The following is a 26,582-nucleotide window of genomic DNA, read 5'->3' on the forward strand; positions in this document are numbered from 1 at the left end:
ACAGGCCAAACCTCTCTGCCCAGCCAACTAGCAACACGATTTCTCACCTGTTGAGAAAATTGACACTGAAAAAACAAGTGTTCGTGACATTCTTGCTGTAATTCACAAATAGGACAGAGACTAGAAACCAGCTGCAGATGGCATCTTAAAAGATTATCCCTGGTTAACAAGTGTCCCAAAGAAGCTTGCCATAGAATAAATCTATCCTTGGGCAAGGTCAAACTACACCAAACAACATGAGCAATAGGAACTTTATCCTTATTAACCAACTGACTATACAGTTTGCTGGTTTGTAATTTGTTTTGCACCACAGCTTTTACTAACATCTCACCGTTGATAACTGATCTCAACTGAACCTCACCACAATACACACAAGAAATGCTCTCCATTTGCCCCATTTGTGTCCCCATAGGCTGCCCCATTGATTGATTCATCCCCATATTCATTTTCTTGAGCATATTAGAAATAGAGGACACTTGGGCTACCAAAGAAGTGATGGCATCTACATCATGAATTCCAGCCACCTTTCTCCCTGTAAACGATCTAGGAGTGGGCCACTGATAGTTGTGTTGGATATTCTCTCAACGATTTCATATGCCTCATTATATGACTTAGCAAGACGAGCCTCGTTCGCTGAAGCATCAACCACCATTCTTGTATGAGCATTGAGACTGTTATAGAAGGTCTCCATCTGGATGCAATGTAGAATGCCATGGTGAGGGAAATTGCACAACAACTCCTTAAACCGCTCCCATGCCTCATATAAAGATTCTTCATCAAGTTGTTGAAATGAAGAATCTCATTGCGGAGCTTGGAATTTTTAGTGGGAGGAAAATACTTCATCAAAAACTGCTTAGCTAACTCTTGCCAAGTATTCACAGAATCAGATGGCAAAGAGTTCAACCAAGCTCTAGCTCTGTCTCTCAAGGAGTATGGGAACAACTTTAGTCTCAAGGCATCCTCTGTCACTCCGGGCAGCTTGAAAGAGTCACTCACTTCAATGAACAAGCGAAGGTGAAGGTGAGGATCCTTTGTTGGCATCCCACTAAACTGGCCCACAGTTTGAAGCATCTGGAACATGACTGGCTTCAATTCAAACTGTGCTGCCTGAATTTCTGGTCTAACGATGCCTGGATTGAGCTCATTGAAGAAGGGGAGAGCATATTTCCTGATAGCACGATCTCTATCATCAGCCACAATAACTGCATTTTTCCCATTATTGGTAGCTACTCCCCTTGAGCTACTCGATCTTAAGTAGCTCCTTCTAGATTTACCGGTGGAACATGAGCGGCTCCTGGTAGATTTGCCACCCCTTGAGTAGCTCCTGCTAGATTTTCTACCCTCTGAGCGGCTCTCTCTTGAGCCCCTTGCTCAACATCCATCACTACTACTTCCCTTTGTGATTTTTGTATCTTTCGCCTTCTTCTAAATGTACGCTCGATTTCTAGATCAATGGTATGTAGTTCAGGGTCTTGACTCTCATTCATACACTATGTAAATCTGAATTTTTCACAAGAATAACCCAACTTATCACAAAAGAAAATTTAAACCAAATTGCAAGATAATTAACTTTACAATAATTGACATTAAACAATCCCCGACAATGGTGCCAAAAACATGTTGCGAATTTTCTTGAGTGTGTGCAAGTGTACACAATCGTCAAACAAGTAATATAATGAAAGTAATTTTTATCATCTCCTCAAGGATTGCCAAACAAATATTGTAAAAATCAACATCAAACAATTTGGGGTACAATTAATTATTTTGATGATTTAATTAATTGATCTAAAAAAAATAAACAATAGAATTAAAATAGGTCTTTAAAACTAAAGCTAGAAAATGACAATTGGGATGAATATTATGATAAAAGTTAGGCATATCAAATCCCCCTAATTTGTAGTTTTGCCCCTAATGTTGCAACAAAGTTCATAGCAAAGTTCTCTTGTAACTAGGATTTCCAATTTAATGCACATGCCATTTTTCCAAATGCTCATGTTAAAGTTCCATCAATTAAATTCACATACTCCTATGCTAAATTTAATTTCAAGAACATAATTTCAAGCATCAATCCTTCAAGTTTGCAAGGTGAATAAAATATCCCCAAGTTATCCACTAATCAATAAAAAATTTATCAACATGCATCAATCAAGCATTTCCACTAATTCTAACCCTTCTGGAATTAAAACTAGCTTGTTCCTCACCTAAGTTGATCATTCTCAACCAAGAGTTGCACAATAAATATAGCTCAAATGAACAAGAGAAAAATTGCATAAAACATTCAACACTTTGGGGTAGATTACAAATTAGGGTTCATCAATACCCCTAACACAACAAATTAGCTCATAATCAAAATACCCATCACAACAATATATATTCAACATTATCTCAAGAGTTCAAGATGAGAAAAATAAATTATAGGAAAAGAGAGTTTAGAAAGACAAGCCAAAATGATAGAAATCTTCTATTCTTTGTCTTCTAACTCTTCTTCTTCTTCAAGCTTCCTCCTCCTAGGTTTTTCTCCTTCTTTTCTTGATGTTTCATCTCCCAAAAGTGCAGAAAAACACCTTCCATGGTGATAGGCAGCTAGGTTTTTTTCTTAGAGAAGATCCTCTCCTTTTTTGGGGCTGAAAAAGGGTATAAACCCTCTCTTTCTCTCTCTCTATATGTGGGGACCACTCTTTTTTTTAAGAATTTTTCAGCTACTTTCCACCTCATCCTCCCACTACTCAAGTCTCTCCACCTCATTTAATCACTTGCCAATTGTGAAAACTTTTTGCTGCAGCAGAGTTGACTGATGCTATAGCAAATTGTCAGAATTTCAGCTCCATGATTATTTCCTTGCACATGTTTCACTAAACTTCCCACGCACACTTTCTTTTTTTGCCTTCAAAATAAATACCACATTTTTAGAACATAATCTAATTATTTTCCACAAGAGTTATCATTAATTAAAATAAAATACACAACAAAATTAAAAGACAAAATGACTAAAACCACACAATAATAACACAAACACTCTATTTCACTTAAATTTTAAAGTTCAAAAGCTCAATTAATAACTCTAAAATATAGAGTTATCAGTATCCTCCAAGAGAAGGGTTAGAGTATCATTGGTAAAAGGTTTATAGTAGAATTGATTGAGCTTGTCATTGAGGATTTTGATATGATCCTGAGTAGGGATTAATCTGTTAAATAAGGGACAACCATGGATTGCAAGAGATGGTGGTAATGTATGAATTTAAAAGGGAAGGACCCGGTTGTGTCTACGGGATGCGTAGGTATTGTGGTGGGTGCCACTTGGAATATATCAGTTAGATCGAATGAAAACTGGATTGGCAGTAAGGTTTCAGATGGGTGCATAAAGAATCATTAAGTACACGATGGAATTAAGGTACGGATAGAATCGATACCAAGGACATCATGAAGAACGGTATTAGCTTAGCAGAAAGAATTAGTGTTTCAGTTGAAGAAGTACTTAATTTGAGGATTGATTGGACAGAGCATCTCATCATGGGACGCGTCAACACCGTTTGCTAAGAATGAAGGGTTCAATTGCCCGGTTGCAAGATAGGACAATTGTAACACCCTACTTCATTAGAGTCGTTACTAAGTAAGTTTAAAATGTGCCATTAACTCGCTAATCGAGGTTTTAGGTTAAAAGTGTAACTAAACTGGGATAAATCCCGTTAAAAGTCATAAAATATAAAAACATTTGGTTATTTATTGAAATCTGAGAAAGTTTTACAGTTGGGATCCAAAAATTTTGTTTAGAAAATATGTTACAAAGCAAAATGTACACGTGGTCGACTTAGGCGACAAAAAAACTATTACAATACATTTCATTTTCCCAAAACAACCCTGGTCGTGGCAGCTAGGTAGGCCAAACATGTACCCATCGCTCCACGCTCTCCGTACTCATGGTTGGTCAACCTTTTCCTTGCCCTTACCTATGTCCCAAGCATCCTGAGCATCGCAATCCCGAGCACAGTCCTCTAACCTGACCCTTGCTGAAAACCTCAATGAAGATTTTTGAGCTTAACCCAGCTCTCCAGCACCCTAGGCTTATCCTCCCCAAGTACCAAGCTTCAGTTTTGAATTTCTCCTCCAAAACTCCAACAATCAACTAAGTCTTCTAGAGGATGAAAGAGAGAGAGAGAGAGAGAGAGTATTTCTGTTCTTTTTCATTCCTTCTCCTTAGTTCCAGTTACTTCTCCAGGCTATAAACCATGTATATCCCCTGCCAAAAGACCAAACTACCCCCTTAAGTCAATCTAAGTCCTCAAGCGCCACCAAGGGAAATTCTGTCATTTGTCGTGTCCCGCTAATTCCTCGAGTGTTCCTATAAATTCCCATTTCCTTCCGACATTCAAAATAATTACTAAACTACTACCCATTACTCAATAAATCTCGAACACATATAATATTCCCAAAATACCCCTAGGCTCCTCTTGAGCCGAGCATTTGACCCCGTTGTGACTTTTTAGCTAAACTGCTCCCTAGGATTGTCTCGGATCGTGCATCACAACTATATCACCACTCACGCATGGTATCAATCACAATATACAAAACTATTGCATTTATGCCTTGAACAGCTAAAATTACAAATATGCCCCTAATAGCCAAATGGGGCCCACATACATATTTATAATCATATAATCATCAAATTTATTTATTAACATAATTAAATCAATTATTGCCATCCAGACACACTAATTAAGGCCCTAAGCCTTATTAGCAAATTTGGGACGCTACAACTATCCCCTCCATACATAAATTTCATCCTCGAAATTACCTAAATAACTCGAGATAATGATCTGGCATATCTGTCTCAAGTTCCCAAGTCACCTATTCCACTTTGTTGTTCCACCACAACACTTTCACTAAGGCGATGGTCTTGCTCTGCAAGACTTTATCCTTTCAGTAAAGAATGTGAATCGGCTTCTCTTCATACGATAAACCCTGATCCAGCTCCAAGTTCTCACAACTCAGCATGTGCGTAGAATGTGATACATACTTTCAGAGCATGGATACATGAAACACACTGTGAACCCCTAATAGAGCTGGAGGCATCGCCAATTTGTAAGCTACCTCTCCAACCCGTTCAAGAATCTAAAAGGGGCCAACAAACCCAGGCTCAGCTTGCCCCTTCCACAAAACTGTTTCACTCCTCGTAAGGGGGAAACTATTATAAATACATGGTCACCGACTTGAAACCCTACGCTCCTGCGTTTTAAGTCTGAGTAACTCTTCTAGCGACTTTGGAAGGCGAGCATTCGAGCTCTAATCTTTTCAATCGCCTCATTGGTCCTCTAAACAACCTCATGACCTAGGTATCTTCTCTCACCCGTCTCATCCCAATGGATAGGTGATCTGCACTTCCTCCCATATAACATCTCATACGGAGCCACTCCGATAGTCGCCTAATAACTGTTATTATTCGAAAACTCAATCAAAGGGAGATACTTACTCCAAGATCCCCCAAAATCCAGCACACAGGCTCGTAACATATCCTCCAGTATCTGGATCGTCCTCTCAGATTGTCCATCCATCTGAGGATGATAAGCAGTACTAAACTACAATTGCGTGCCCATAGCCTTCTGCAGGCTCTCCCAAAACTTGGAGGTGAAGGTGGGGTCCCTGTCAGATACTATCGACCTCGGAGCCCCATGAAGTCATACAATTTACTTCACATACAATTTAGCATACTGCTCCCCAGTATAAGTCGTCATCATAGGCAAAAAGTGGGTGGATTTGGTAAACCTATCCATAATCACCCACACACAATCATAGCAAGGCTTATAGATTGTTAGACTTGGAGTCCAATGTGATACTTGAATCAAGAGATGTTGAGTTCTTTGAGAACATGTCATGTGATGACAACAAATCAAAAGAACATATTCAACACACTATATAATTTATTTACTCAAAATAAATTAATTCTATTTCCTAAGCAATCGTCCCACTAACTAGAATAATAGTATGTTCTAAACAAAACTATAATATTGGGTATTAGAGATCTAGCCACTGCGAGGTGTCGACGAAGTTGGATCTGAGTTTGGTTGGTTGTTATCTTTTTGATGGCAAGTTGGAGATAGGATCTGGATTTCAAGTTTTCTGGGTTGCGAAGTCTAGGTTCTAGGTTGTCGGTGATTGGTATGATGTTGCACCTAGACGGTGTCCAACTTTGAGTTTTCAACATTCTGGGTTGTGATATTATGTATTAGTTTGAGATTTAGCTATAAAGAATCAATTTTTTTATGAATAATTTTGTTTGGGTTGTTGTTAAATTTGGTGTTTGGATTTGGTTCATCAATAGATTTACCAAATAGAAATTTAAAATCTAGGATAGTAAGAGGAGAAAGAAGAAAAACAAAAGATGATGATGGAGAAGATGTATCGAGAGAAACGAGAAGAAAAGAAGAAAGAAGAAAAAAGTTTTAATTTAGAATAAGTTCTAGGGGTTTTTTTCTTGTTTTATTATTTAAATATATTTTTATTTAAATTAATAAAATGTAAAATTAGTATTCTTTATGATTTTATTTTAAAAATAATTTTTTTAATTGAATTATACTCATGACACTGATGTGGTAACGACAAATCAACATCAAAAATGTCACATCAACTTTCTATTAGCCACATAGGATGGAAACTAAAGAAAAAAATCTTATTTATTGTTTAATTAATGAGTACTTTTGGGATTGTTATGCTCCATACCCGTTGTAAAATCCTTTATTGGCATATTTGACAATAATGACAAAATTAATTAAAAGGGTATTTTCGAAATTAGTAGTTTCCTGTTTTGTAATATTTTGGTACATTTCGAAAATAGTTAGTTTCCTGTTTTGTGTGATATAAATCAGATTATTCTATATATGATTATAAAATAAATATATAATTTCCTATAAAAGAATATCATTTCTTGAAATTGGTTTATATGGAAATTATTAGTATTTATTTTCATTTATCTGATTTGGTTGCCCAGAAATTGTGTACAGCTTGCAATAATAAAGGATATATTGTTTCCTTATTTATTTAAGGAAACTGGGTTGAAAAACTGTCCAGGTTCAATGAATCTGTTTGAACGGATTGCCAGTCTGTTTGAACAGATTCTGACTTTTCTGTTTTGGAAGATTTTCCATTTATTGGCTGTTTGATTTCTGATTTGTTTTCCACGACCTAAAGGGATTCTAAAATGTATATAATCATCCTTAGGTCGTTGGTTTTTAATCATCTCTCTTGGTATATTATTTTCCAAATATTTTTCAAGTTTTAGAGAGACTTTTGATTATGTGAAGAACTTGAGTCCAACAAGTTCTTAGTGGTTTATTACAGTGTACTTCTGTATTGTTTTCTTTATGTTAATTGTGCAGGTTGAACACACTTGGACATTGGTCATCAAGCTTCAGGAGAAGTCTTGTTCGTGAGTCACTTTTCGGGAGGAAAAGTGCAAGTGTTATGATTTGAAGGGAGTTCAAGATCCTAGCACTTCAGAAATTTGATTAGGAGTTTAGATTACAACAGTTGCGACAAATTCAAGAGGGAGTCTTTATTTGTATAAGTCAATTTGGTTTTGTAATCAGTTAGATATTCTTCTAATAAATTTCATTCTCTGGGCGTGGCCTCGTGGACTAGTAGCAATCTGCAAAGATTGCTGATACCACGTAAAAATTCGTGTGTTATTTACTTTATGTTCGTTTTTATCTTCTGGTCACAAACTGTTTAAACATATCTGGTTTCTGTTCAAACAGTCTTTGTATCTGTTTAAACATTTTTGTAACAGTTCAACAATTAATTATTTAATTTAAATAATTAAGTTGGTAATCATAAAAAATGGAATTTCAATTGGTATCAGAGCGGTTCACTAAACTCTTAGTGAGATCTTGTGGTTATTTTCCATTTGATTTGTTTTGTGTGAAATGTCTTTCTTTGCAAAAGGTAGTTCAGTGTCTCAACCTCCATTGCTAAATGACTCAAACTATCCATATTGGAAAGTTAGGATGAGAGCTTTCATAAAAGCTCAAGATGAGAAAGCATGGAGAGCAATTTTGTCTGGATGGTCACCTCCTACTGAAAAAGGAGAAGATGGAAGCACAATTGTAAAATCTGAACTTGTTTGGGACACAGAAGAAGAAAAATTATCTAGCTATAATAATAAAGCTCTTCACGCCATATTTAATGGTGTTGGAGAAAGTTTTATAAAACTTGTTTCCACATGTGTCTCGGCTAAAGATGCTTGGACAATTCTTCAAACTCAGTTCGAAGGAACTATAGATGTTAAAAGGTCTAGATTTATTATGTTACAAACCAGGTTTGATGACCTTAGAATGTCTGATTCTGAAACACTATCTGAATTTTATGAGAGATTATCTGATATTTCTAATGAGTATTTTGCACTTGGTGAAAAACTTGATGATTCTGTTCTTCTAAGAAAAATCGTTCGAGTTCTTCCTGACAGGTTCAATGTTAAGCTCACTGCTATGGAAGAGGCAAAACATTTCAGTACTATGAAGGTAGAAGAACTGATGGGGTCACTTCGTACCTTTGAGTTAAATCAAAAGATTCGTCAAAAGGACAAGCCAAGTACTTCCAAAAAAAGGAGAAAACCATAGCTTTCAAGAGCACTGAAAAGGAAATCTCAGATGATGAAGATGGTGATAATGAAATGGCAATGCTTGCAAAGAATTTTCGAAAATATATGAATAAGATAGGAAACAAGAAATTCAATGGAAAGATGTCAAAAGGTAATCCTTCTTCTCTTAAACCTTTTCAAACTAATAAAAAGGGTATTCAGTGCAGGAATGTGAGGGATTTGGTCACATCCAGTCTGAATGTGCAAATACTTTGAAAAAGAACAAAAAAGGTTTGATTGCTACTTGGAGTGATAATGACTCTGAAAGTAGTGAAGATGAGGAAGGTAATGTCGCTCTCACTTCTATTTTACCTGGTTCTAAATCTGAAAAAGAAAAAATTGTTTGCTTGAATAATGTTTCAAAAGATGAAGAAAATTCTGATAGTGATGAATCTGAATTGAATGATGAGTCTTTGAGTGAATCTTACAAAAAGATGTATGGTTCATGGGTGAAAGTGTGTTCTGAAAATCGATCATTGGTAAGCAAAAATAAATATTTATCCCTTGAAATTAAACAACTTACTGATTTGAATGAAAATTTGGAAAAAGAAATAATTTCAAAAAATGTTGAAATTAATAAGTTGTCTAAAGATTTGGATACTCTTGAGAAAAATGTTAGAATGCTTAACCCCGGTTCAACTATTTTTGAGAATATACAGAATTCAGGTCAAAGAAGTCATGTGGGACTGGGTGCTTCAAGTTCTCAAAAATCAAAGAAAACTGTCTTTATCTCGGCTGGGATGTTATCATCTGATGTTCCTGTGTCATCCTCAGTGAAATCTGTTGTATCCGGTACTCAGATTGTTCCAACAGAAAGGACACAGTCAGCAGGTAAATCCAATGGTAAATTCGAAAAATTCATTCCAATCTGCCATTTTTGTGGTAGGAAGGGTCATATTCGTCCTAAGTGTTTCACTCTTATGAATTTTTCTAAAAATGAATATTTTGAAAAATTCAATTATTTTGATAATTTCAAAAGAGTAAAAAGGAAAATGTTCAATCAAAGAAAATTTGGATAAAAAAGAATAATTGTTTTGTTGGTTTTACTAGTGAATATGATAGACCTGCTTCTTCATATTTTTGGTATTTTGACAGTGGTTGTTCAAGACATATGACAGGTGACAAGTCTATTCTTACAGACATAAAACCTATGCATTGTGGATTTGTTACTTTTGGCAATGGAATTGAAGGTAATGTTCTTGGTATGGGTACTCTTAACTTTGAAGGGTTGCCTAGAATCAAAAGAGTGTTACTTGTGGAAGGTCTTAAAGCTAATCTTCTAAGCATAAGTCAAATTTGTGATCAAGGTTATACTGTTAACTTTGATAAAGAGAATTGTTTTGTTTTAAACAAGAATGGTGAGAATGTTCTTGAAGGTTATAGATCTAATGACAATTGCTACACTCTTCTGCCATCTATTATGTGTCAATCTGTTGTGAGTAATAACACTGATATGTGGCATGCTAAACTTGGTCACATAAATTTCAAAACCTTGAAAAAATTGTCACATCCAGGGAGTGTTCGTGGTTTACCTAAGCTAGGTAAAGAATCTGATGGTAAGTGCAAGAGTTGTCAACTTGGTAAGCAATTGAAAATTACACATAAAAGTGTTTCTGACATAAACACTTCGAAAGTTTTAGAATTGCTTCACATGGATCTTATGGGTCCAATTCAAATTGAGAGTTTAAATGGGAAAAGGTATATTTTTGTTTGTGTGGATGATTTTTCTAGATATACTTGGGTGGATTTCTTGAAAGAAAAATCTGACACTTTTGATGCCTTTAAAACTCTTTGCTTGAAATTAAAAGTTGAAAAAGATTGCAACATTGGAAAAATTGTTCGTATAAGAAGTGATCATGGTAAAGAATTTGAGAATTCTGTCTATGATGATTTTTGTAATTCTGCAGGTATCTCTCATGAGTTTTCAGCTCCCAAAACTCCTCAACAGAATGGAGTTGTAGAGAGGAAAAACCGCACTCTTCAAGAAATGGCTAGAGTGATGCTAAACAGCAAAAAATTGACCAAACGGTTATGGGCAGAATCAATTAACACTGCTTGCTATATCATAAATCGTGTTTTCCTTCGTCCAGGTACATCTAAAACATCTTATGAAATTTGGAAAGGTAAGAAACCAAGTGTGGCTTACTTTCATGTTTTTGGATGTGTCTGTTACATTTTGAGAGATAGAGAAAATCTTGGTAAATTTGATGCTAAGAGTGATGAAGGTGTTTTTATTGGATACTCCACTAACAGCAAGGCCTATCGTGTGTATAACATGAGAACCCAAACTGTAATGGAGTCGGTTAACGTTGTTATTGATGATTCCAGGGATTTTTCTGAGTTTTCTACTGAGGAAGAAATTGAAAGGTTTATTGATGAACCTACTGAAAAACACGAAGAAGCTTGTGTCAGTGATACTACTGTTGCAACGTCTGGTCCATCTGTTCCAACACATCGCGAATCCGATGAAACAGATTCTAGACAGACAGAAAAGAAATTTCCAGATATTATTTTGGATGAAGTCCAAAAGGAGCCATCAACCAGAGTTAAGTTAAATCATCCAGCAGATTTAATACTTGGAAATCCAAAAGACAGTATGGTAACACGAAGAAGGTTTAGTAATGTTGTTCAATTTGTTTGTTTCTTATCTCTAATTGAGCCTAAAAATGTGAAAGAAGCTTTAACTGATGAAAATTGGATTAAAGCTATGCAGGAGGAATTGGAACAATTTTTTAGAAACAAAGTGTGGATCCTTGTGCCAAGACCGTTGCATACTAATATTATTGGCACAAAATGGATTTTCAAAAATAAATCTGATGAATTTGGTACAATCGTGCGAAATAAAGCAAGATTAGTGGCACAAGGGTACACACAAGTGGAAGGAATAGACTTTGATGAAACTTTTGCACCTGTTGCAAGACTTGAATCAATTAGATTATTATTGTCTATTGCTTGTTTGATTGGTTTCAGGTTGTTCCAAATGGATGTGAAATCCGCATTTCTCAATGGGATCTTGAATGAAGAGGTATATGTTTAACAACCCAAAGGGTTTGAAGATCCTCATGCACCTGATCATGTTTACAAATTGGAGAAAGCTCTTTATGCTTTGAAGCAAGCCCCTCGGGCTTGGTATGAGAGACTCACTCAATTTCTTGTTTCTCATGGATACAAAAGGGGTGGAGTAGATAAAACTTTATTTATCAAAAATATTAAGTCTAACATAATTATTGCTCAGATATATGTTGATGATATTGTGTTTGGTTCTACTTCTGACAATGAGGTGCAGGTATTTGTGAATCAAATGAAAGAGGAATTTGAAATGAGCATGGTGGGAGAGTTGACCTATTTCTTAGGTTTGCAAGTCAAGCAATTAGATGAAGGCACATTTATTTCTCAAAGCAAATATGCTAAGAACTTGGTGAAAAAGTTTGGACTTGAAAGTTCAAAGATTGCCAAAACACCAATGGGAACGACTGTGAAGCTATCCAAAGATGAAAATGGTGTCAAAGTGGATCCTACACTGTATAGGAGCATGATTGGTAGTCTTCTTTATCTCACTGCTAGTCGACCTGATTTGAGTTATAGTGTTGGTGTGTGTGCCAGGCACCAAGGAAATCCCATGGAGTCTCATGTTGCAGCTGTCAAAAGAATCATTCGATATGTTCATGGGACTGCTGATTATGGTATTAGGTATTCAAAAGAAACTAACCCTAATCTAGTGTGTTTTAGTGATGCTGATTGGGCAGGTAACACTGATGACAGAAAAAGCACTAGTGGAGGATGTTTCTTCTTGGGAAATAATCTTGTTTCTTGGCACAGCAAGAAACAGAATTCTATTTCTCTCTCAACAGCTGAGGCCGAATACATTGCAGCGAGAAGTTGATGTGCACAACTTTTGTGGATGAAGCAAATGATGATGGATTATGGGTTTGATCTTGACACTTTAACTATTTTTTGTGAAAATACAAGTGCAATTAATATTTCAAAAAATCCTGTGCAACATTCCCGTACTAAACATATTGATATTCGTCATCATTTCATAAGAGAATTAGTTGAAAATAAAGTTCTTGTCTTGGTATATATTGAAACACATAAACAAATTGCAGATATTTTCACTAAAGCTCTTGATTCGGTTCGCTTTGATTTCCTCCGAAAATATTTGGGGGTTTGTTCTCTTTAATTTTTCTTGTTATGGTGTTGTCCGCTTGATCTAATGTGTGTTATTTTTTTTAAGAAAATTGTCAATCAATTTGAAAATTTTGTTGTGTGTCAAGCTGGATAATCTGTCTTGTGTTTATGAATCTTTGGTTGTATATTCTTGAGAGAAATTTAATCAATTCCTCCTAGGCATATTCGAGTAAATTAATCAATGTTTAATGTTTGAGCTTCCTTTTGTGTAGCATTGTTTCAAGCTCCTGTGCAAGAATAGAGCTACCTACATCAGTGTGTGAAAGCCGTCTTTTGAGTAAGTTGGAACTTTGTAATTCGGAGTTATGAAGAAGATACGCTACCATAGAAAAGGGCTACCACTGGTGTAGTGTGACAGCGTCTTCATGGGTTACAATTATTTTAATTTCGAAAAAGACTTATTTGTCATTGGGCAATGTTCCCTTGCATACACTGTCACACACTTATGCTTGAAACAATGTAATAAAAATTGTACACAGTTTATAAAAAAAAAGGGGGGGAAATGTGTGTAAGACTCATACATGTTGATTGGTTCACTTAAGAATATGTGCTTGTGACTGAATTGTGCTTTATTTCTCTCTAACATTCTTTCTAATTTTTCATTTTCACAAGTTTTCTTATCTATGGTTTACACTAACACTTATTTTCATTTGCTTGATTTTATTCTTATCAAGATGACTCTCATTGATCAAAGCAGATTTTTTTTTGGTTGAGTTTTTATTTTTGTGCATATATATAAAATAAAAAAATAATAATCAAAAAAAAAAAATTTGACAAGGAAATTCATGGTGGACCAAATCATTGTGGTGATTTTGTGAAATTATGCATTTAATTGTGTGATTTAATATATTCTTTGTCTCCAAGGAATTTATTTTTGTCTTCTTTCTCATTTTGGAATATCATGATTTGTATCTTTATTGTCTTGTACCTTGTTTAAAATTGTTGATAAAAAATGGGGGAAAATGTCAATAAGAAGATCGTGTGGGGTATTTTTTTTGTTACCTTTTTTGGATTGTCATTTTCCTTTTTATAGCATAAAAAAAAAGGTAAGGTTCTATGTGGATCGTGTGTCTTCAAGATTGTTTCCTTTTCTTGTTTAATTAAAAAAAAAAATTAATAAAAAAGGGAAACCTCTTTTTGCCGTGGGTATTCATTTTGGGTAAGTAATATATTTAAAAAGGCACGCCATTACCCTATTTCTTCTCACCCACGATTTCACTCAGTTATCTCTTCTCCTTCTATATTTTTTTTCTCTCATTTTCTTGTAAGTGTTTTTGATTTTCAGAGAAAAAAATGGTAAGAACTCGTGGTGCTTCCTCCAAGAAGATCCCTGTTTCTCAATCCCGAAAGGTGCCATCTCCTTCGCCTCCTCTGTCTGTGTCAACAGCGCCTCTTTCTGTTCCAGCAGCTCCCACATCTATTGGAAAGTCCTGCAAATCCAAGGCACGCAAGCAGGTTTTTTTCGCTCTCTCATGAACACCCTATGGTGTTTCCAGATATCTCTGCTGACATTGCTGCACCACCATCTGAAGTGGTGGTGCCCTCTCGAGCCAAGGACCATTCTCCTCTTCCTTTTGATTCGTCTTTGGAGGCTAGGGCAAAATCGAAATCTGTTTCATCCTCTTCCAAAGCTGCTGCTGCTGGGTTGCTCAAATTGCCTTTGAAGCCGAGTCAGTCCAAGAAAAATTCTGTGACTCCCAAAAGGAAATTGGGGTTGGACGCGTCTCTTTCTCCCTTGTCTGCTGCCAAGAAAAAATTAAAAGCTCATCCCCCTTCACTGTCTACCTTCGAATCTGATCCTGAGGAAGAAAAGTCAGAATCTGAAGCAACCCATGATACCACATTGTGTGATGAAACGGTTCTTGACAATGCAGAATCAGAGGCTGAGTCCGATGAGCCAGAAAAAGAAGACATTGTCCCCTCTGAACAAGAAGCCGAATCTGACTCAGACCAAAATGCATCTCCTTTGACATCCAAAGCTAAAGGGAAAAAACCTATTTCTGGTTCTACACCTTCTCCAAAACGTTCAGGTGTAAATTTCAAACCTTATTCTTCCATTTTTTGCTATAATGATAATGCACGTGATATGGTTCTATATGCTCAAAGGAAATTTATCATTGAAAGAAATTATGTCTTGAGTGATCATCGTCCTTTTGGTGTGCTAACAATGCTTCAAGATCGACAATGGACAGGTTCTTTGGTTAAATTTTATGGTTTTGTGGATAGAATAGTCAAGGAATTCTATGCCAATCTTACTAATGAAATTATTGAACCTTCATCTCCTCTGTATAACAAAGTGTTTGTTAGGGGCCATTGGTTCTCTTTTTCTCCTCAAGACATTGCTCTTGCTTTGCATCTTTCCCTTGATGTCGAGGATGATGTAGATGGTGCTTCTCTTGACAAGGACATGGTTATCACTGAGCTGGTAGGTCAAAAAATGGTATGGCCGTCTAATACAGTCATCTCAGTCTCCAATCTCACCTACACTTATGTTGTCCTCCATAAGTTTGCCACAACAAATTGGAAGCCCACTTCTCACACCGCCACTATCTCTTTTAAGATGGCATCATTTTTGTACAAGGTGGGGACCAGTCTTTGCATAAATTTGGCTTCAGTTATTCATGATCAAATCATTGGGTTTCGCAAAGGTAACAGGAAAAACTTGAATCTTCCTTTTCCTCATGTTATTTATAAAGTGTTGAGTATGCAGAAAAAAGATCTCCAACGTGATCAAGAAGACTTGGTGGCACCCACTACTGCTGCTTCCTACAAGGCCTCTGCCCCTCCTACTGAAGCCACTGCTGCTCCGTCCTCCAAGAAAGTCAAGCCCCAATCCCTGAAGATTGCCTCGGATGACATTCCTCATGCCTCCTCCTTTGTTGCCACAGATTCAGGACTTGTTGCAACCGAAATAGCTGCTGTTCGAGCCTCTGTTTATTCTTTGACTGCTTGAGTGATGTTACTTGAAGGATTGCAACGTTCTGTGTTGGAGGCTATTCAATCTCTGTCCAAAGATCCAGTTGTTTAGTTTTATTTTAGGTCTTATCCATTAAACATTGATACTCTTTTTTGTTTTATGGTTCTTTGGCTTCTTTGAAAGACACAAAGGGGGAGAGTAGTACTATTTCAAAAACCTGGTTGTTTGTTGTTTTGTTTAACTCTGGACCTTCTTATTTTGAGGGGGAGTTAAGTCTAGTATATTTACATGTTTGTTATAAGTTCATGCATGTTTGCAGGGGGAGTTCTTTCTCTTTACTTATCACTAACATTTGTGTTGCAGGTTTTTGAATTAATTCTGTCTATCAAATTGCCAAAGGGGGAGATTGTAAAATCCTTTATTGGCATATTTGACAATAATGACAAAATTAATTAAAAGGGTATTTTCGAAATTAGTAGTTTCCTGTTTTGTAATATTTTGGTACATTTCGAAAATAGTTAGTTTCCTGTTTTGTGTGATATAAATCAGATTATTCTATATATGAATATAAAATAAATATATAATTTCCTATAAAAGAATATATTTTCTTGAAATTGGTTTATATGGAAATTATTAGTATTTATTTTCATTTATCTGATTTGGTTGCCCAGAAATCGTGTACAGCTTGCAATAATAAATGATATATTGTTTCCTTATTTATTTAAGGAAACTGGGTTGAAAAACTGTCCAGGTTCAATGAATCTGTTTGAACGGATTGCCAGTCTGTTTGAACAGATTCTGACTTTCCTGTTTTGGAAGATTTTCCATTTATTGGCTGTTTGATTTCTGATTTGTTTTCCACGACCTAAAGGGATTCTAAAATGTATATAATCATCCTTAGGTCGTTGGTTTTTAATCATCTCTCTTGGTATATTATTTTCCAAATATTTTTCAAGTTTTAGAGAGACTTTTGATTATGTGAAGAACTTGAGTCCAACAAGTTCTTAGTGGTTTATTACAGTGTACTTCTGTATTGTTTTCTTTATGTTAATTGTGCAGGTTGAACACACTTGGACATTGGTCATCAAGCTTCGGGAGAAGTCTTGTTCGTGAGTCACTTTTCAGGAGGAAAAGTGCAAGTGTTATGATTTGAAGGGAGTTCAAGATCCTAGCACTTCAGAAATTTGATTAGGAGTTTAGATTACAACAGTTGCGACAAATTCAAGAGGGAGTCTTTATTTGTATAAGTCAATTTGGTTTTGTAATCATTTAGATATTCTTCTAATAAATTTCATTCTCTGGGCGTGGCCTCGTGGACTAGTAGCAATCTGCAAAGATTGCTGATACCACGTAAAAATTCGTGTGTTCTTTACTTTATGTTCGTTTTTATCTTCTGGTCACAAACTGTTTAAACATATCTGATTTCTGTTCAAACAGTCTTTGTATCTGTTTAAACATTTCTGTAACAGTTCAACAATTAATTATTTAATTTAAATAATTAAGTTGGTAATCATAAAAAACGGAATTTCACCCGTAAATTAAATATGAATTTTATATTAATTGGGCTTCACAAATCAATCGTCCATTATGGACTTATATACTTCTAAAGAGTAATTAGACGAAAAAATGTGACCCTAAAACTAGACTAGTTATTTTTATTATTGATATAAGATTTTAGCCAAAAAACCTTAATAAAATCAAATACATAGAATAAAATTATATATTTATATACGCATTATTTTTTTTCCAAAAATTTCGAGTGTCCGCTTGAGCCTATTTTGAGCCATGAGTTGCTCCATCCCTGGCAGCAGATGCTATTTTGATTAGTGATATCCATCTTTAATGCTGTCTTGTGGAGTTGGTTTTTGTTGCTTTGTTACCCGTGGCAGTAACAAAGTAAGTAGCCTATATTCTTGCAAGTTTGAGTTATAAGGATGATTATCATGTTCTTACAAATGATGTAATCTGTGATTGTATTGACCATGTGGCAAGTGCTGGCTTGATTCAATAAAATTACATTCAATACATCTTCCAAGGAGTAAAAAACAAAAAACTTTATAAGTAAATTTGTGAGGATAATTAATATGGCATATATATATATATATGTAACGAGACAAGAAAGACGTTCACAAATTAAATCTCATGTTGGTACCGGCAGGAGGCCAAGGTGACTATGACAGTTGCTCCAACTCCAACAGCATACTGAAATTATTATAAGCGGATGATAGGAAAAATACAAAATTAAGATGTTACTAGCTAGTAAGATAGAGTTAGCAGACAATTGGTATGGTCTACTATGGGAATTTTAGTGGCCCCCCTGAGGTGTTAATAGTTGTCGTATGCATTTACTATTTAGAAGTGTTCCATCACCATATTTACAAAAATTTATCTGCATGTGATTGATCAGAGATTTTGTTTTATCTCAGAACCATTATTGATTTTTTTCTTTTGTATTTTATTTTTATTTTTATGAAGATCGTTTTGTACTTGGAAATGGTAAATTTTGAGAGTTGTGATAAAGCAAGGAGTAAAAGGAAAACCCAATACAAGTTACTTCAATGACTCGTATTAAATTTGTTAAAGTTTGAACTGCTTTGTTCTCACTACGAGGAATAAAATGAAAAGAACCACCATTAATTACTTACCTACAATGAAGAGAAAGGATGGAGCAATAATTTGCTCAATAATTTTTACATAAACAAACAAACAAAAAAGAACGTGTTATGAGATGGTGTGAATTATTTTCACTTGCTCAATAATTTTCTACAACTAATTAAAGCCCCGAAGAATAATTCACTTGTGTCTTTTCGGTGTGCTACATTACTAATTTAGCATGACTAATTGCAAATATGATATAATACGGTTACAATGATCCACATTTTTGTGCACTATCATGGTAAATCATACATTTTTATACATATTTTTTACATGATGGTGTTCATTATAGTCAAAGAGATCCTCAAAATTTTCAGGAAAATCTGAATAATTTAGGGTGTCGAAAGTAGGGTTTAAAATAATATTTGCACATGTAACGATACTAAAAGTTTGGAACCCTGTTTTGGCCTCCTAAATTATTCTGAATTTTTTGAAATTTGGCGGAGGTTCGCTATGACTACCATAAACACTGTTATGTAAAAAAAACTAGGATCATAATTTATGCACATGTGTAAAAATATACGGTTCACCATGATAATACGTAAAAAGTATAAACTATTGTAGCCAAGCCCTATATAAATATATATATATATATACTAGGTAGAAGTAACGTGACATGCACGTTTGTTTAGTTTTAATGTTATAAACATTGTCTACAATTTTAATAAAAATTGGTTCACCGGTTTTTTTAAATATATATATATATATATAATAGAATGAATTATAGTTCTATAGTATATATAAATATTTATATCAATAATGTTTACATATATGATATCTAAACACAACATTGACATAGATATATATATATTTACACGCTTACATGACATATATATTAAATACAATAATATTTAAAAATAAATTAATAATAGAAATAAAATAAGAATAGGAAAAGCCATAGTTTAGACAGTAGTATATATGCATCAACTATTTTTAGTTTCTAATATATCTCGCAATGTCCTTTAAACAATTTGATGAAGAAAAATAGCTCCAATCACATGATAAAAAATAAACTATCACACAACTTTATAAAATAAAAAAATTATTTGTATGTCTGTATTATTTTTAAATAGATATGATTTAATTATTTAAATTATCATAAAATATCTTAAAAATATTTTATTTTAATTAATTAATTTTTATTTATTTATTTTTTTGCTTAAGTTTATATTTGTTCTAGTTTTTTAATTTGGCAGTGACAACAAATGATTATATATTATAAGTTTAATGTAATATTAAGTTTTTGAATTTGACAGTGACAACAAATTATTATATATTATAAGTTTAATTAAATTTTATTTAAATTATAAAATATATCATTTTTATTATTTTAAATAATTATCATTGTAAAATATCTCAAAAATTTCTTATTTTATTTTGTTTAATTATTTATTTATTTAAATTAAATAAATAAATAATTTTTTATACAGAAGAGATATATAATAATTTATGATTGCTTGCAATAGTGTAGGTGTTAATAGAGGTAATATAAATATAATAAACAAGTATCAAAACTCTGATAACGCGCCTAAAAACACTCCTAGCTGGTCTCACAGACTTTACATAGGCCTATTTGTAAGGTTTAGGAAGCAGTATGTGCTTACAAACCATTTCCAACATGCACAAAACTATGGTATTCCAAAAGAGTACTGAATCTCCTGCTTCTAGCATTCAAGTCTGCCTGCTAGTTTTAGTATGCTTGAGTACTTTGTCAAGCATCAATGCTAAGATCACTAGCAGTATTCCCAACAAAATCCAAAAAGGTCAAATGATTAATGTATCACAGAGCATAGTATCTGCTAGTGGAAGCTTTGAACTTGGTTTCTTCTCTCCTAAAAACACCACTAATCTCTACGTCGGAATATGGTTATTCAAGAAGAGAGTTTCTGAGTACTGTGTTTGGATTGCTAACAGAGATTACCCTCTCCTTAGTTCCTCTGCTATCCTCACTATCAACCTTGAAGGAAACATTGTGATTTCTGATGGAAAAAAGATCTACATGGTGACCAACACCTCAAGAGGAAAAGATACATTCGCCATGCTAACGGATTCAGGTAATCTTGTACTGAAAGAAAGCAATAGCTCAGAAGATGATCATGGTCTATTATGGCAAAGTTTTGACTATCCTACACATTCCCTTTTGACTGGAATGACATTTATGTGGGATTCTTCTTCTTTACTATCATGGAAAAGTGAAGCTGATCCTACTCCAGGTAACTTTTCCCTAATATTAGATTCATCAAAGAAGCAGCTAGTCATCAAGGACAGGTCCAATACAAGTGGTGGTGATGCAAATGAGAATGAAGGGTCCATGTTAGGTATGATTTTGAATAAAAGCTTTCAAGGGAAGCTTTATCTTGGCATCAATCCTCAAAATGATTCCTCTGGTCAAATTTCTCGGCTAGTGTTGGATGAATCAGGGCAGCTTAAGCTACAGTCATGTTCAGCACAAACCAAACTTTGCACATGGATATGGTCCAGATGCTGGTATTCACTATGTGGAGCTTATAGTAATTGCAATGAGACCACTAAGTCATGTAGCTGTTTGCCTGGGTCCAAGCGTGTTGATAATTCGACTTTAGGAGAGAATCCTATAAGCTGTAAGAGGAAGATTGAATTAAAGTGCAGTAATCTCAATCTAAATGCTGATAATTTCTTTCCTATTTCAACTACTGAGTTTCCAAATGGAGCCTTGAAGTTCGATGTTGGGAATGATTCAGGCTGCAAATCAGCTTGCTTGAAAAATTGTTCTCTCATTGTTTATGCTTACGATGAACAGAGTGGATGCTTATTATGGAATACTGCTTCATTCTTCAATCTGAGGCAACATTCGAACCATAAACACAGGAATACAAGAAAACTTTCTCTCAGACTTGCTGCTGGTTTTGAGATTAGTCATATGAAAGTCATTTCTGGTGAGAGAATTAAATATATAAACTTTGTCATTTAGTTTCCAGAGTATATTTTCACATAACATTAACCTTTTCTATTTTTTGCAGTCACACATGAAACAAATGGGAGTGTTAAAATGAAAAAGAAGAAAGGAATTAAAAATGTTCATTTGCTGATTATATTATCAGTTGGTTCTGTAGTTTTGCTGATTCTTTGTAGACTTTTGACTAAGCAGAGAAGGTTTGGATGGAAAGCAGGTAATTTTGAATTTTCGATACATTGCCTGTTGAGCAATCTAACCACGCTAACAGAAACATATAACTGACTACACAATTTTAAGGTAGCAGTAGGAATAAATATATATATATATATATTTATATGATCAAATTATCACACTTTAGTCAACAAAATCATGTTAGATATATTTCAATTTTTTAAGGCTATTAAAAGGACATGCTACAAAGCTCTGATCTAACAAAACTAGATCACAGTAGACAGAAAAAAAATAGTTTGTTTGGTATTAATTTTACTTCATACAGGGAAAAATTTGTTACATTTCGATGTGGAAATGAGCCTAAGAGATGACCACTCCGAGCTTCCTGAACTTAAAATGCGCAAAAAAGGTGGAGAGAAGTCAAGCAAGTTGGTATTTTTTACCTTCTCAAGTGTGGCAACTGCTACTGATAATTTCTCAGATGAAAAACAGATTGGAGAGGGTGGGTCTGGACTAGTTTACAAGGTATGACTTATTCACATTAGCTAAATCTCTTTCTATCTGGAAGATACATACATGTGTGTGTGTCTTTATATATGTATGCAAGTTATGTAGGCTGTTTTCCACTTTCTATCTGGCTAACAACAAAATTAAGGACCATTGTTTCAGGGAACATTAATAAAAGGAGATGAGGTGGCTGTAAAAAGACAAATAAAAAAATCTCATGAAGGAAAGAAGCAGTTCAAAACTGAAGCAAATCTCATTGCCAGACTTCGACACAGGAATCTTGTTAAATTACTAGGCTGCTGCATTGAAAGAAAAGAAAGAATTCTTATTTATGAATACATGCGCAACAAAAGCTTGGATTTTTACCTCTTTGGTTAGTAGCTTTTAATAAAATTTACATGCACAGGAAAGATCCCTTTCATGATGTTCCAACACTAGTGAACTAACAATCTGTTTATTCTCATATTCTGTGTAAATAGATTCAAAAAGGGGCAGCCTTCTTACATGGGAGATACGAGTTAGAATCATTGAGGGGATATCTCAAGGGCTTCTTTATCTTCATCAGTACTCCAGGATCAGAATAATACATGGAGACCTTAAGGCTAATAACATATTACTGGATGAAGGCATGAATCCAAGAATATCAGATTTTGGAATGGCAAGAATTCTTAAAGAGAACCAGCCACACAGAGCTAGTGAAACACCTGGTGGAACTTTGTGAGTAAATTTATACAGACACATGTTGGAATCATTTATATTTAAAATTTTCTGTAAACTAATAACTTAAGTGCTCATGTTCAGTGGCTACATGTCGCCTGAATATTCTCAAGGCATTGTGTCAGACAAAGCCGACGTTTTTAGCTTTGGAGTCTTATTGTTGGAAATTGTGAGTGGAAAAAGGAACGCAACAAATTTTCCGAACTGGGAGACTCGTAGTATTATTGCATATGTGAGTATCTTTCTACCTCTCTACTGTAGAAGTTTTGTCATATCATATTGACAAAACCAGACGTGTTTGTTTTCGATGAAAAATATTCTAGGCATGGAAATTGTGGACAAGTGACAGAGCATTGGAGTTGATGGATCCGTTACTAGAAGATCAGTCTACAATGCATGTGGACATGGTGCTAAGATACATCCATATAGCACTCCTTTGCGTGCAAGAAAGTACAGCCGATAGGCCCAACATGTCTCAGGTTGTCATGTGGCTAAGCAATTATCATCAAGACTTATCTCAGCCCAAGCAGCCAGCTTTCTTCAATTCTACCACTACGGTCGATCCAAACCCAGTTCAGATTGAGGCTGAAATTGTCTCTACAAACTTTGTAACTGTTTCTGCTATTGAACCACGTCCATAAATTCAGGAGTGTCCTTATGTTCAATATTTCATTGTGCTGGTTTGAATGCATCGTTAAGCTTTGTATAAGACTTTTTTTGCATTGTGAAGATATGGCATGTGGCGACTCTTAGTTGTTCACTTCAAACAGTTGGTTATTATGGTTAACAATGAGGTTGCAGTTTACAAAAATTTTGTGCTGTTTAATCATCTATAAAACTCGGTCAAGTTCCAAGCAAAGTATTCCATTATTTGTATCATTTACACTGAATCGAGAGCTGCTCAATTAATATTTGAAGCTTTTGACTAAGATCACTCTCAATGACTTCTTTATCCTATATGCCTAATAATTAAAATACAATACACCATTTTCTTTATATGATATAATTATTCAGGGAAAAATTTGTTTGTAGTATTTCCTAGTGTTTAATTTGCAATTTTTTAGTAAAACGGAATGATAAAAAGTTGCGGGAAGACTTTGAAAAGTTGCTCAAACACATTAGAACTCTGCTCTTACTACTAGAAATAGAAAACACATAAAAATTAACTCAACGAAATTTTTAAGTGGTTTAGTTTTTCTTGACCACGTACTAGTAATAAATTTGATTAGTAAGATTATCACAAATACAAAAAATACATTTAGTTTAAGTAAAGCAAGACTCCTTCTTGACTAGAACCCCAAATATTTTTGTAACTGTTAAAGAAACAGAAAAACAGAAAGTGATTCTAATTAAACTGAGAAAAGGGATTACAACTTATTTATAGAGTTCTGTTAAACATAAAGTCTTATCAGTTAGTTAACACTAACTAACTAAAAAACTAATCTAACTACTCTAACAGAACCAACTTTGTTAACAACTAATTACAATTAATTACAACTCTCATTCTTAACATGCCCCCTCAAACTTAGGGTGGACAAGGAAGCCACACTAAGTTTGGATCGAAGAAAAAGAAATCTGGTGCGTGACAGTGCCTTGGTGAGGACATCAGCGACTTGTTCATGTGCAGGAGTATGTTTGACCACCAAAGTTTTGGCCAAAACCTTTTCTCTGACAAAGAATAAATCCAGTTCAATGTGCTTGGTTCGAGAGTGTAGAACTGGGTTTGCTGACATGAGAACAGTACTGTGCTTGGCTAGAATTGGATGTATATGAAACACCACGTCCACCAGATCCATTGCCTGGAGGGAATTGATTCATCGAACTTGAGTAATTATCCCCACGTCCAGTAGCAAAGGGATTCAGAAATCCCTGTCCAAAATTTCTTGAAGAATTAGAATGAAATGCACCACGAGGCTTGAAGTTAGAATTGGAAAGATTTACAGAAGCAGAATCCAAATCTTTATGTTGTCGTTCAATTCGATGTTCTTGAGCTAAGAGAAGAGCTTCAAGAGCAGCCACACCAAGCGGTTCAGAACGAGAGTTAACAGAGATAACAAAAGTGTCGTAATCTGGTGAAGGCAGACCACGAAAGATTGCAGTGATATGATCTTTGGTAGTAGTAATGTGTCTTACTGAGTTGAGTTTATCAATTAGGGATCGAACCTTGAGGAGATAGTCAGTAAGAGATTGTGACCCTTTCTTGATATTCTGATGCTCCGTTGTACATTGATCAATCTTGGCCTCCGTTTAAGATGCAAAATAGGTTTCAAGAACCGACCAAAGCTTCGCAGATGTACCACTTCGAACGACACGAGTGAGAATTGGTTCTGTCATAGACGATAACAACCAGGAATAGAGCAATTGATCTTGCTGATCCCAATTCGCAAAGGCTGGGTTAACCTCACCTGCAGTCCGAGCTGTTTCAGAGAGAAATCGAGGAGAAGTGTAAGAATCAGAGATGTAGTTCTGTAACTTGTGGCCTCTAATGGCAGAAAGGACTTGAGGTTTCCATAGAAGGAAATTATCATGATCTAATTTTGTAGCAAGTTTATGTGAGAAAATTACTGGAACAAACGAAGAGGACGAAGCGTCAAACGAAGTGGCCTGAGTTGCCGTGGACGGAGGTGGAGAATCCATGGCGGAACGGGATCAAGAGAAATTTTAGGGGAACGACAGAGAGAAGCATCAGAGCTTTGATACCATGTTAAAGAAACAGAAAAACAGAAAGTGATTCTTATTAAACTGAGAAAAGGGATTACAACTTATTTATAGAGTTCTGTTAAACATAAAGACTAATTAGTTAGTTAACACTAACTATCTAAAAAACTAATCTAACTACTCTAACAGAACCAGCTTTGTTAACAACTAATTACAATTAATTACAACTCTCATTCTTGACAGTAACCAGTCCACCAAGTTTGTCGACTCACTCGCGACTAAAATTCCTTCAATATTCAGTGATGTTTTCTCTCGAAGATTTCACTTTCTTCCTCTCGATGAAAGCCTTGTAGTTGTTTTCTCCTAAAGACACTCGAACCACATTATCCCAACGAGATATGATCAAATAGTATGCACAAGGTGCAATTGTTAGCCACTTACAAATACAAGACTAAGGTGCTACACTTAGGCTTATAAAACAGAGAAGCTTAGCCAGCTTTTACACTATTGAATTACAAGGAAAAAATGAAAGATACAAAATAATTCTCAAAAGTCGTGAAACCAAATGACTCGATTCCGTCATTTTATAGCCTAGAGAGATATCTTTCACAATTATCAAATTGAACCTGCACAATCAAAGTCAATCACATGATATGCAATATTCCAAAGTTACCGATTTGCTGGAGAAGTTGACTCAACAAATCAATGATGAACTTGGTCTGAAATATATCCTAGATTCATTTTTCGACAACAAAATTTCCAACATTTATTAGTTTATTAAATAAGAACTATACAACTCAGATAATGAATAGGAAATATACACTTGAATAGTAATAGCCTTGTATAAACATGTATTTGATATTTTCTATGAAAGGAACGAGATTCCCAAAATAGAAAGGTCAAATATTGACTCTTGCATTTGGTTAATGTAGACACCTAATCATGATTCTTTCCAAAAACTTTAATATAAAATATACATTTAATTTCAAAATTAACTTTCTCAATTAAAATCACATATTTCTTTTCTAAGATAAATAAGAATCATGATATATATATGAAAATGTAGCGCACCAAATTTTTTTTTTAAATTATTTAAATTTTGTGATTTATTTTATTTAAATGTTAAGTGTGATGAATTGTTTTATTTACATGTTGTTTATTTTATTTAGTTGTTGTTTGTTTTATTTTATTGTTTGTTTAATTGT

The 26,582-nt window shown here is 34.7% G+C and overlaps 2 protein-coding genes, 1 long non-coding RNA gene and 1 other non-coding gene across 4 annotated transcripts; 3 read left to right on the forward strand and 1 right to left on the reverse strand.

Annotated features, from left to right (window-relative positions):
- The first annotated feature begins 707 nt into the window (after positions 1–707).
- On the forward strand, positions 708–813 carry LOC133787252 (small nucleolar RNA R71). Its single transcript, XR_009872283.1, has one exon. It is a non-coding gene; the product is annotated as a small nucleolar RNA R71 (small nucleolar RNA).
- A 13,487-nt stretch (positions 814–14,300) lies between these two features.
- Positions 14,301–15,770, forward strand: LOC133785505 (uncharacterized). Its single transcript, XM_062224733.1, has one exon. It carries the CDS (start codon positions 14,301–14,303, stop codon positions 15,768–15,770), a length of 1,470 nt encoding a protein of 489 aa, XP_062080717.1.
- A 4,140-nt stretch (positions 15,771–19,910) lies between these two features.
- LOC133782569 (G-type lectin S-receptor-like serine/threonine-protein kinase At1g11300) lies at positions 19,911–23,648 on the forward strand. Its single transcript, XM_062221899.1, has 7 exons — positions 19,911–21,304; positions 21,389–21,538; positions 21,821–22,020; positions 22,165–22,375; positions 22,482–22,719; positions 22,804–22,951; positions 23,043–23,648. Exons 1-7 carry the CDS (start codon positions 19,984–19,986, stop codon positions 23,358–23,360), a joined length of 2,586 nt encoding a protein of 861 aa, XP_062077883.1. The 5' UTR covers positions 19,911–19,983; the 3' UTR covers positions 23,361–23,648.
- A 375-nt stretch (positions 23,649–24,023) lies between these two features.
- On the reverse strand, positions 24,024–26,076 carry LOC133782570 (uncharacterized). The gene is made up of 2 exons (XR_009870590.1): positions 25,285–26,076; positions 24,024–25,136 (listed from the first exon to the last, which is right to left on the reverse strand). It is a non-coding gene; the product is annotated as an uncharacterized LOC133782570 (long non-coding RNA).
- Positions 26,077–26,582: the final 506 nt, after the last annotated feature.

The sequence above is a fragment of the Humulus lupulus genome, chromosome 6, assembly GCF_963169125.1.
Source record: "Humulus lupulus chromosome 6, drHumLupu1.1, whole genome shotgun sequence".
NCBI classification, from domain to species: domain Eukaryota; kingdom Viridiplantae; phylum Streptophyta; class Magnoliopsida; order Rosales; family Cannabaceae; genus Humulus; species Humulus lupulus.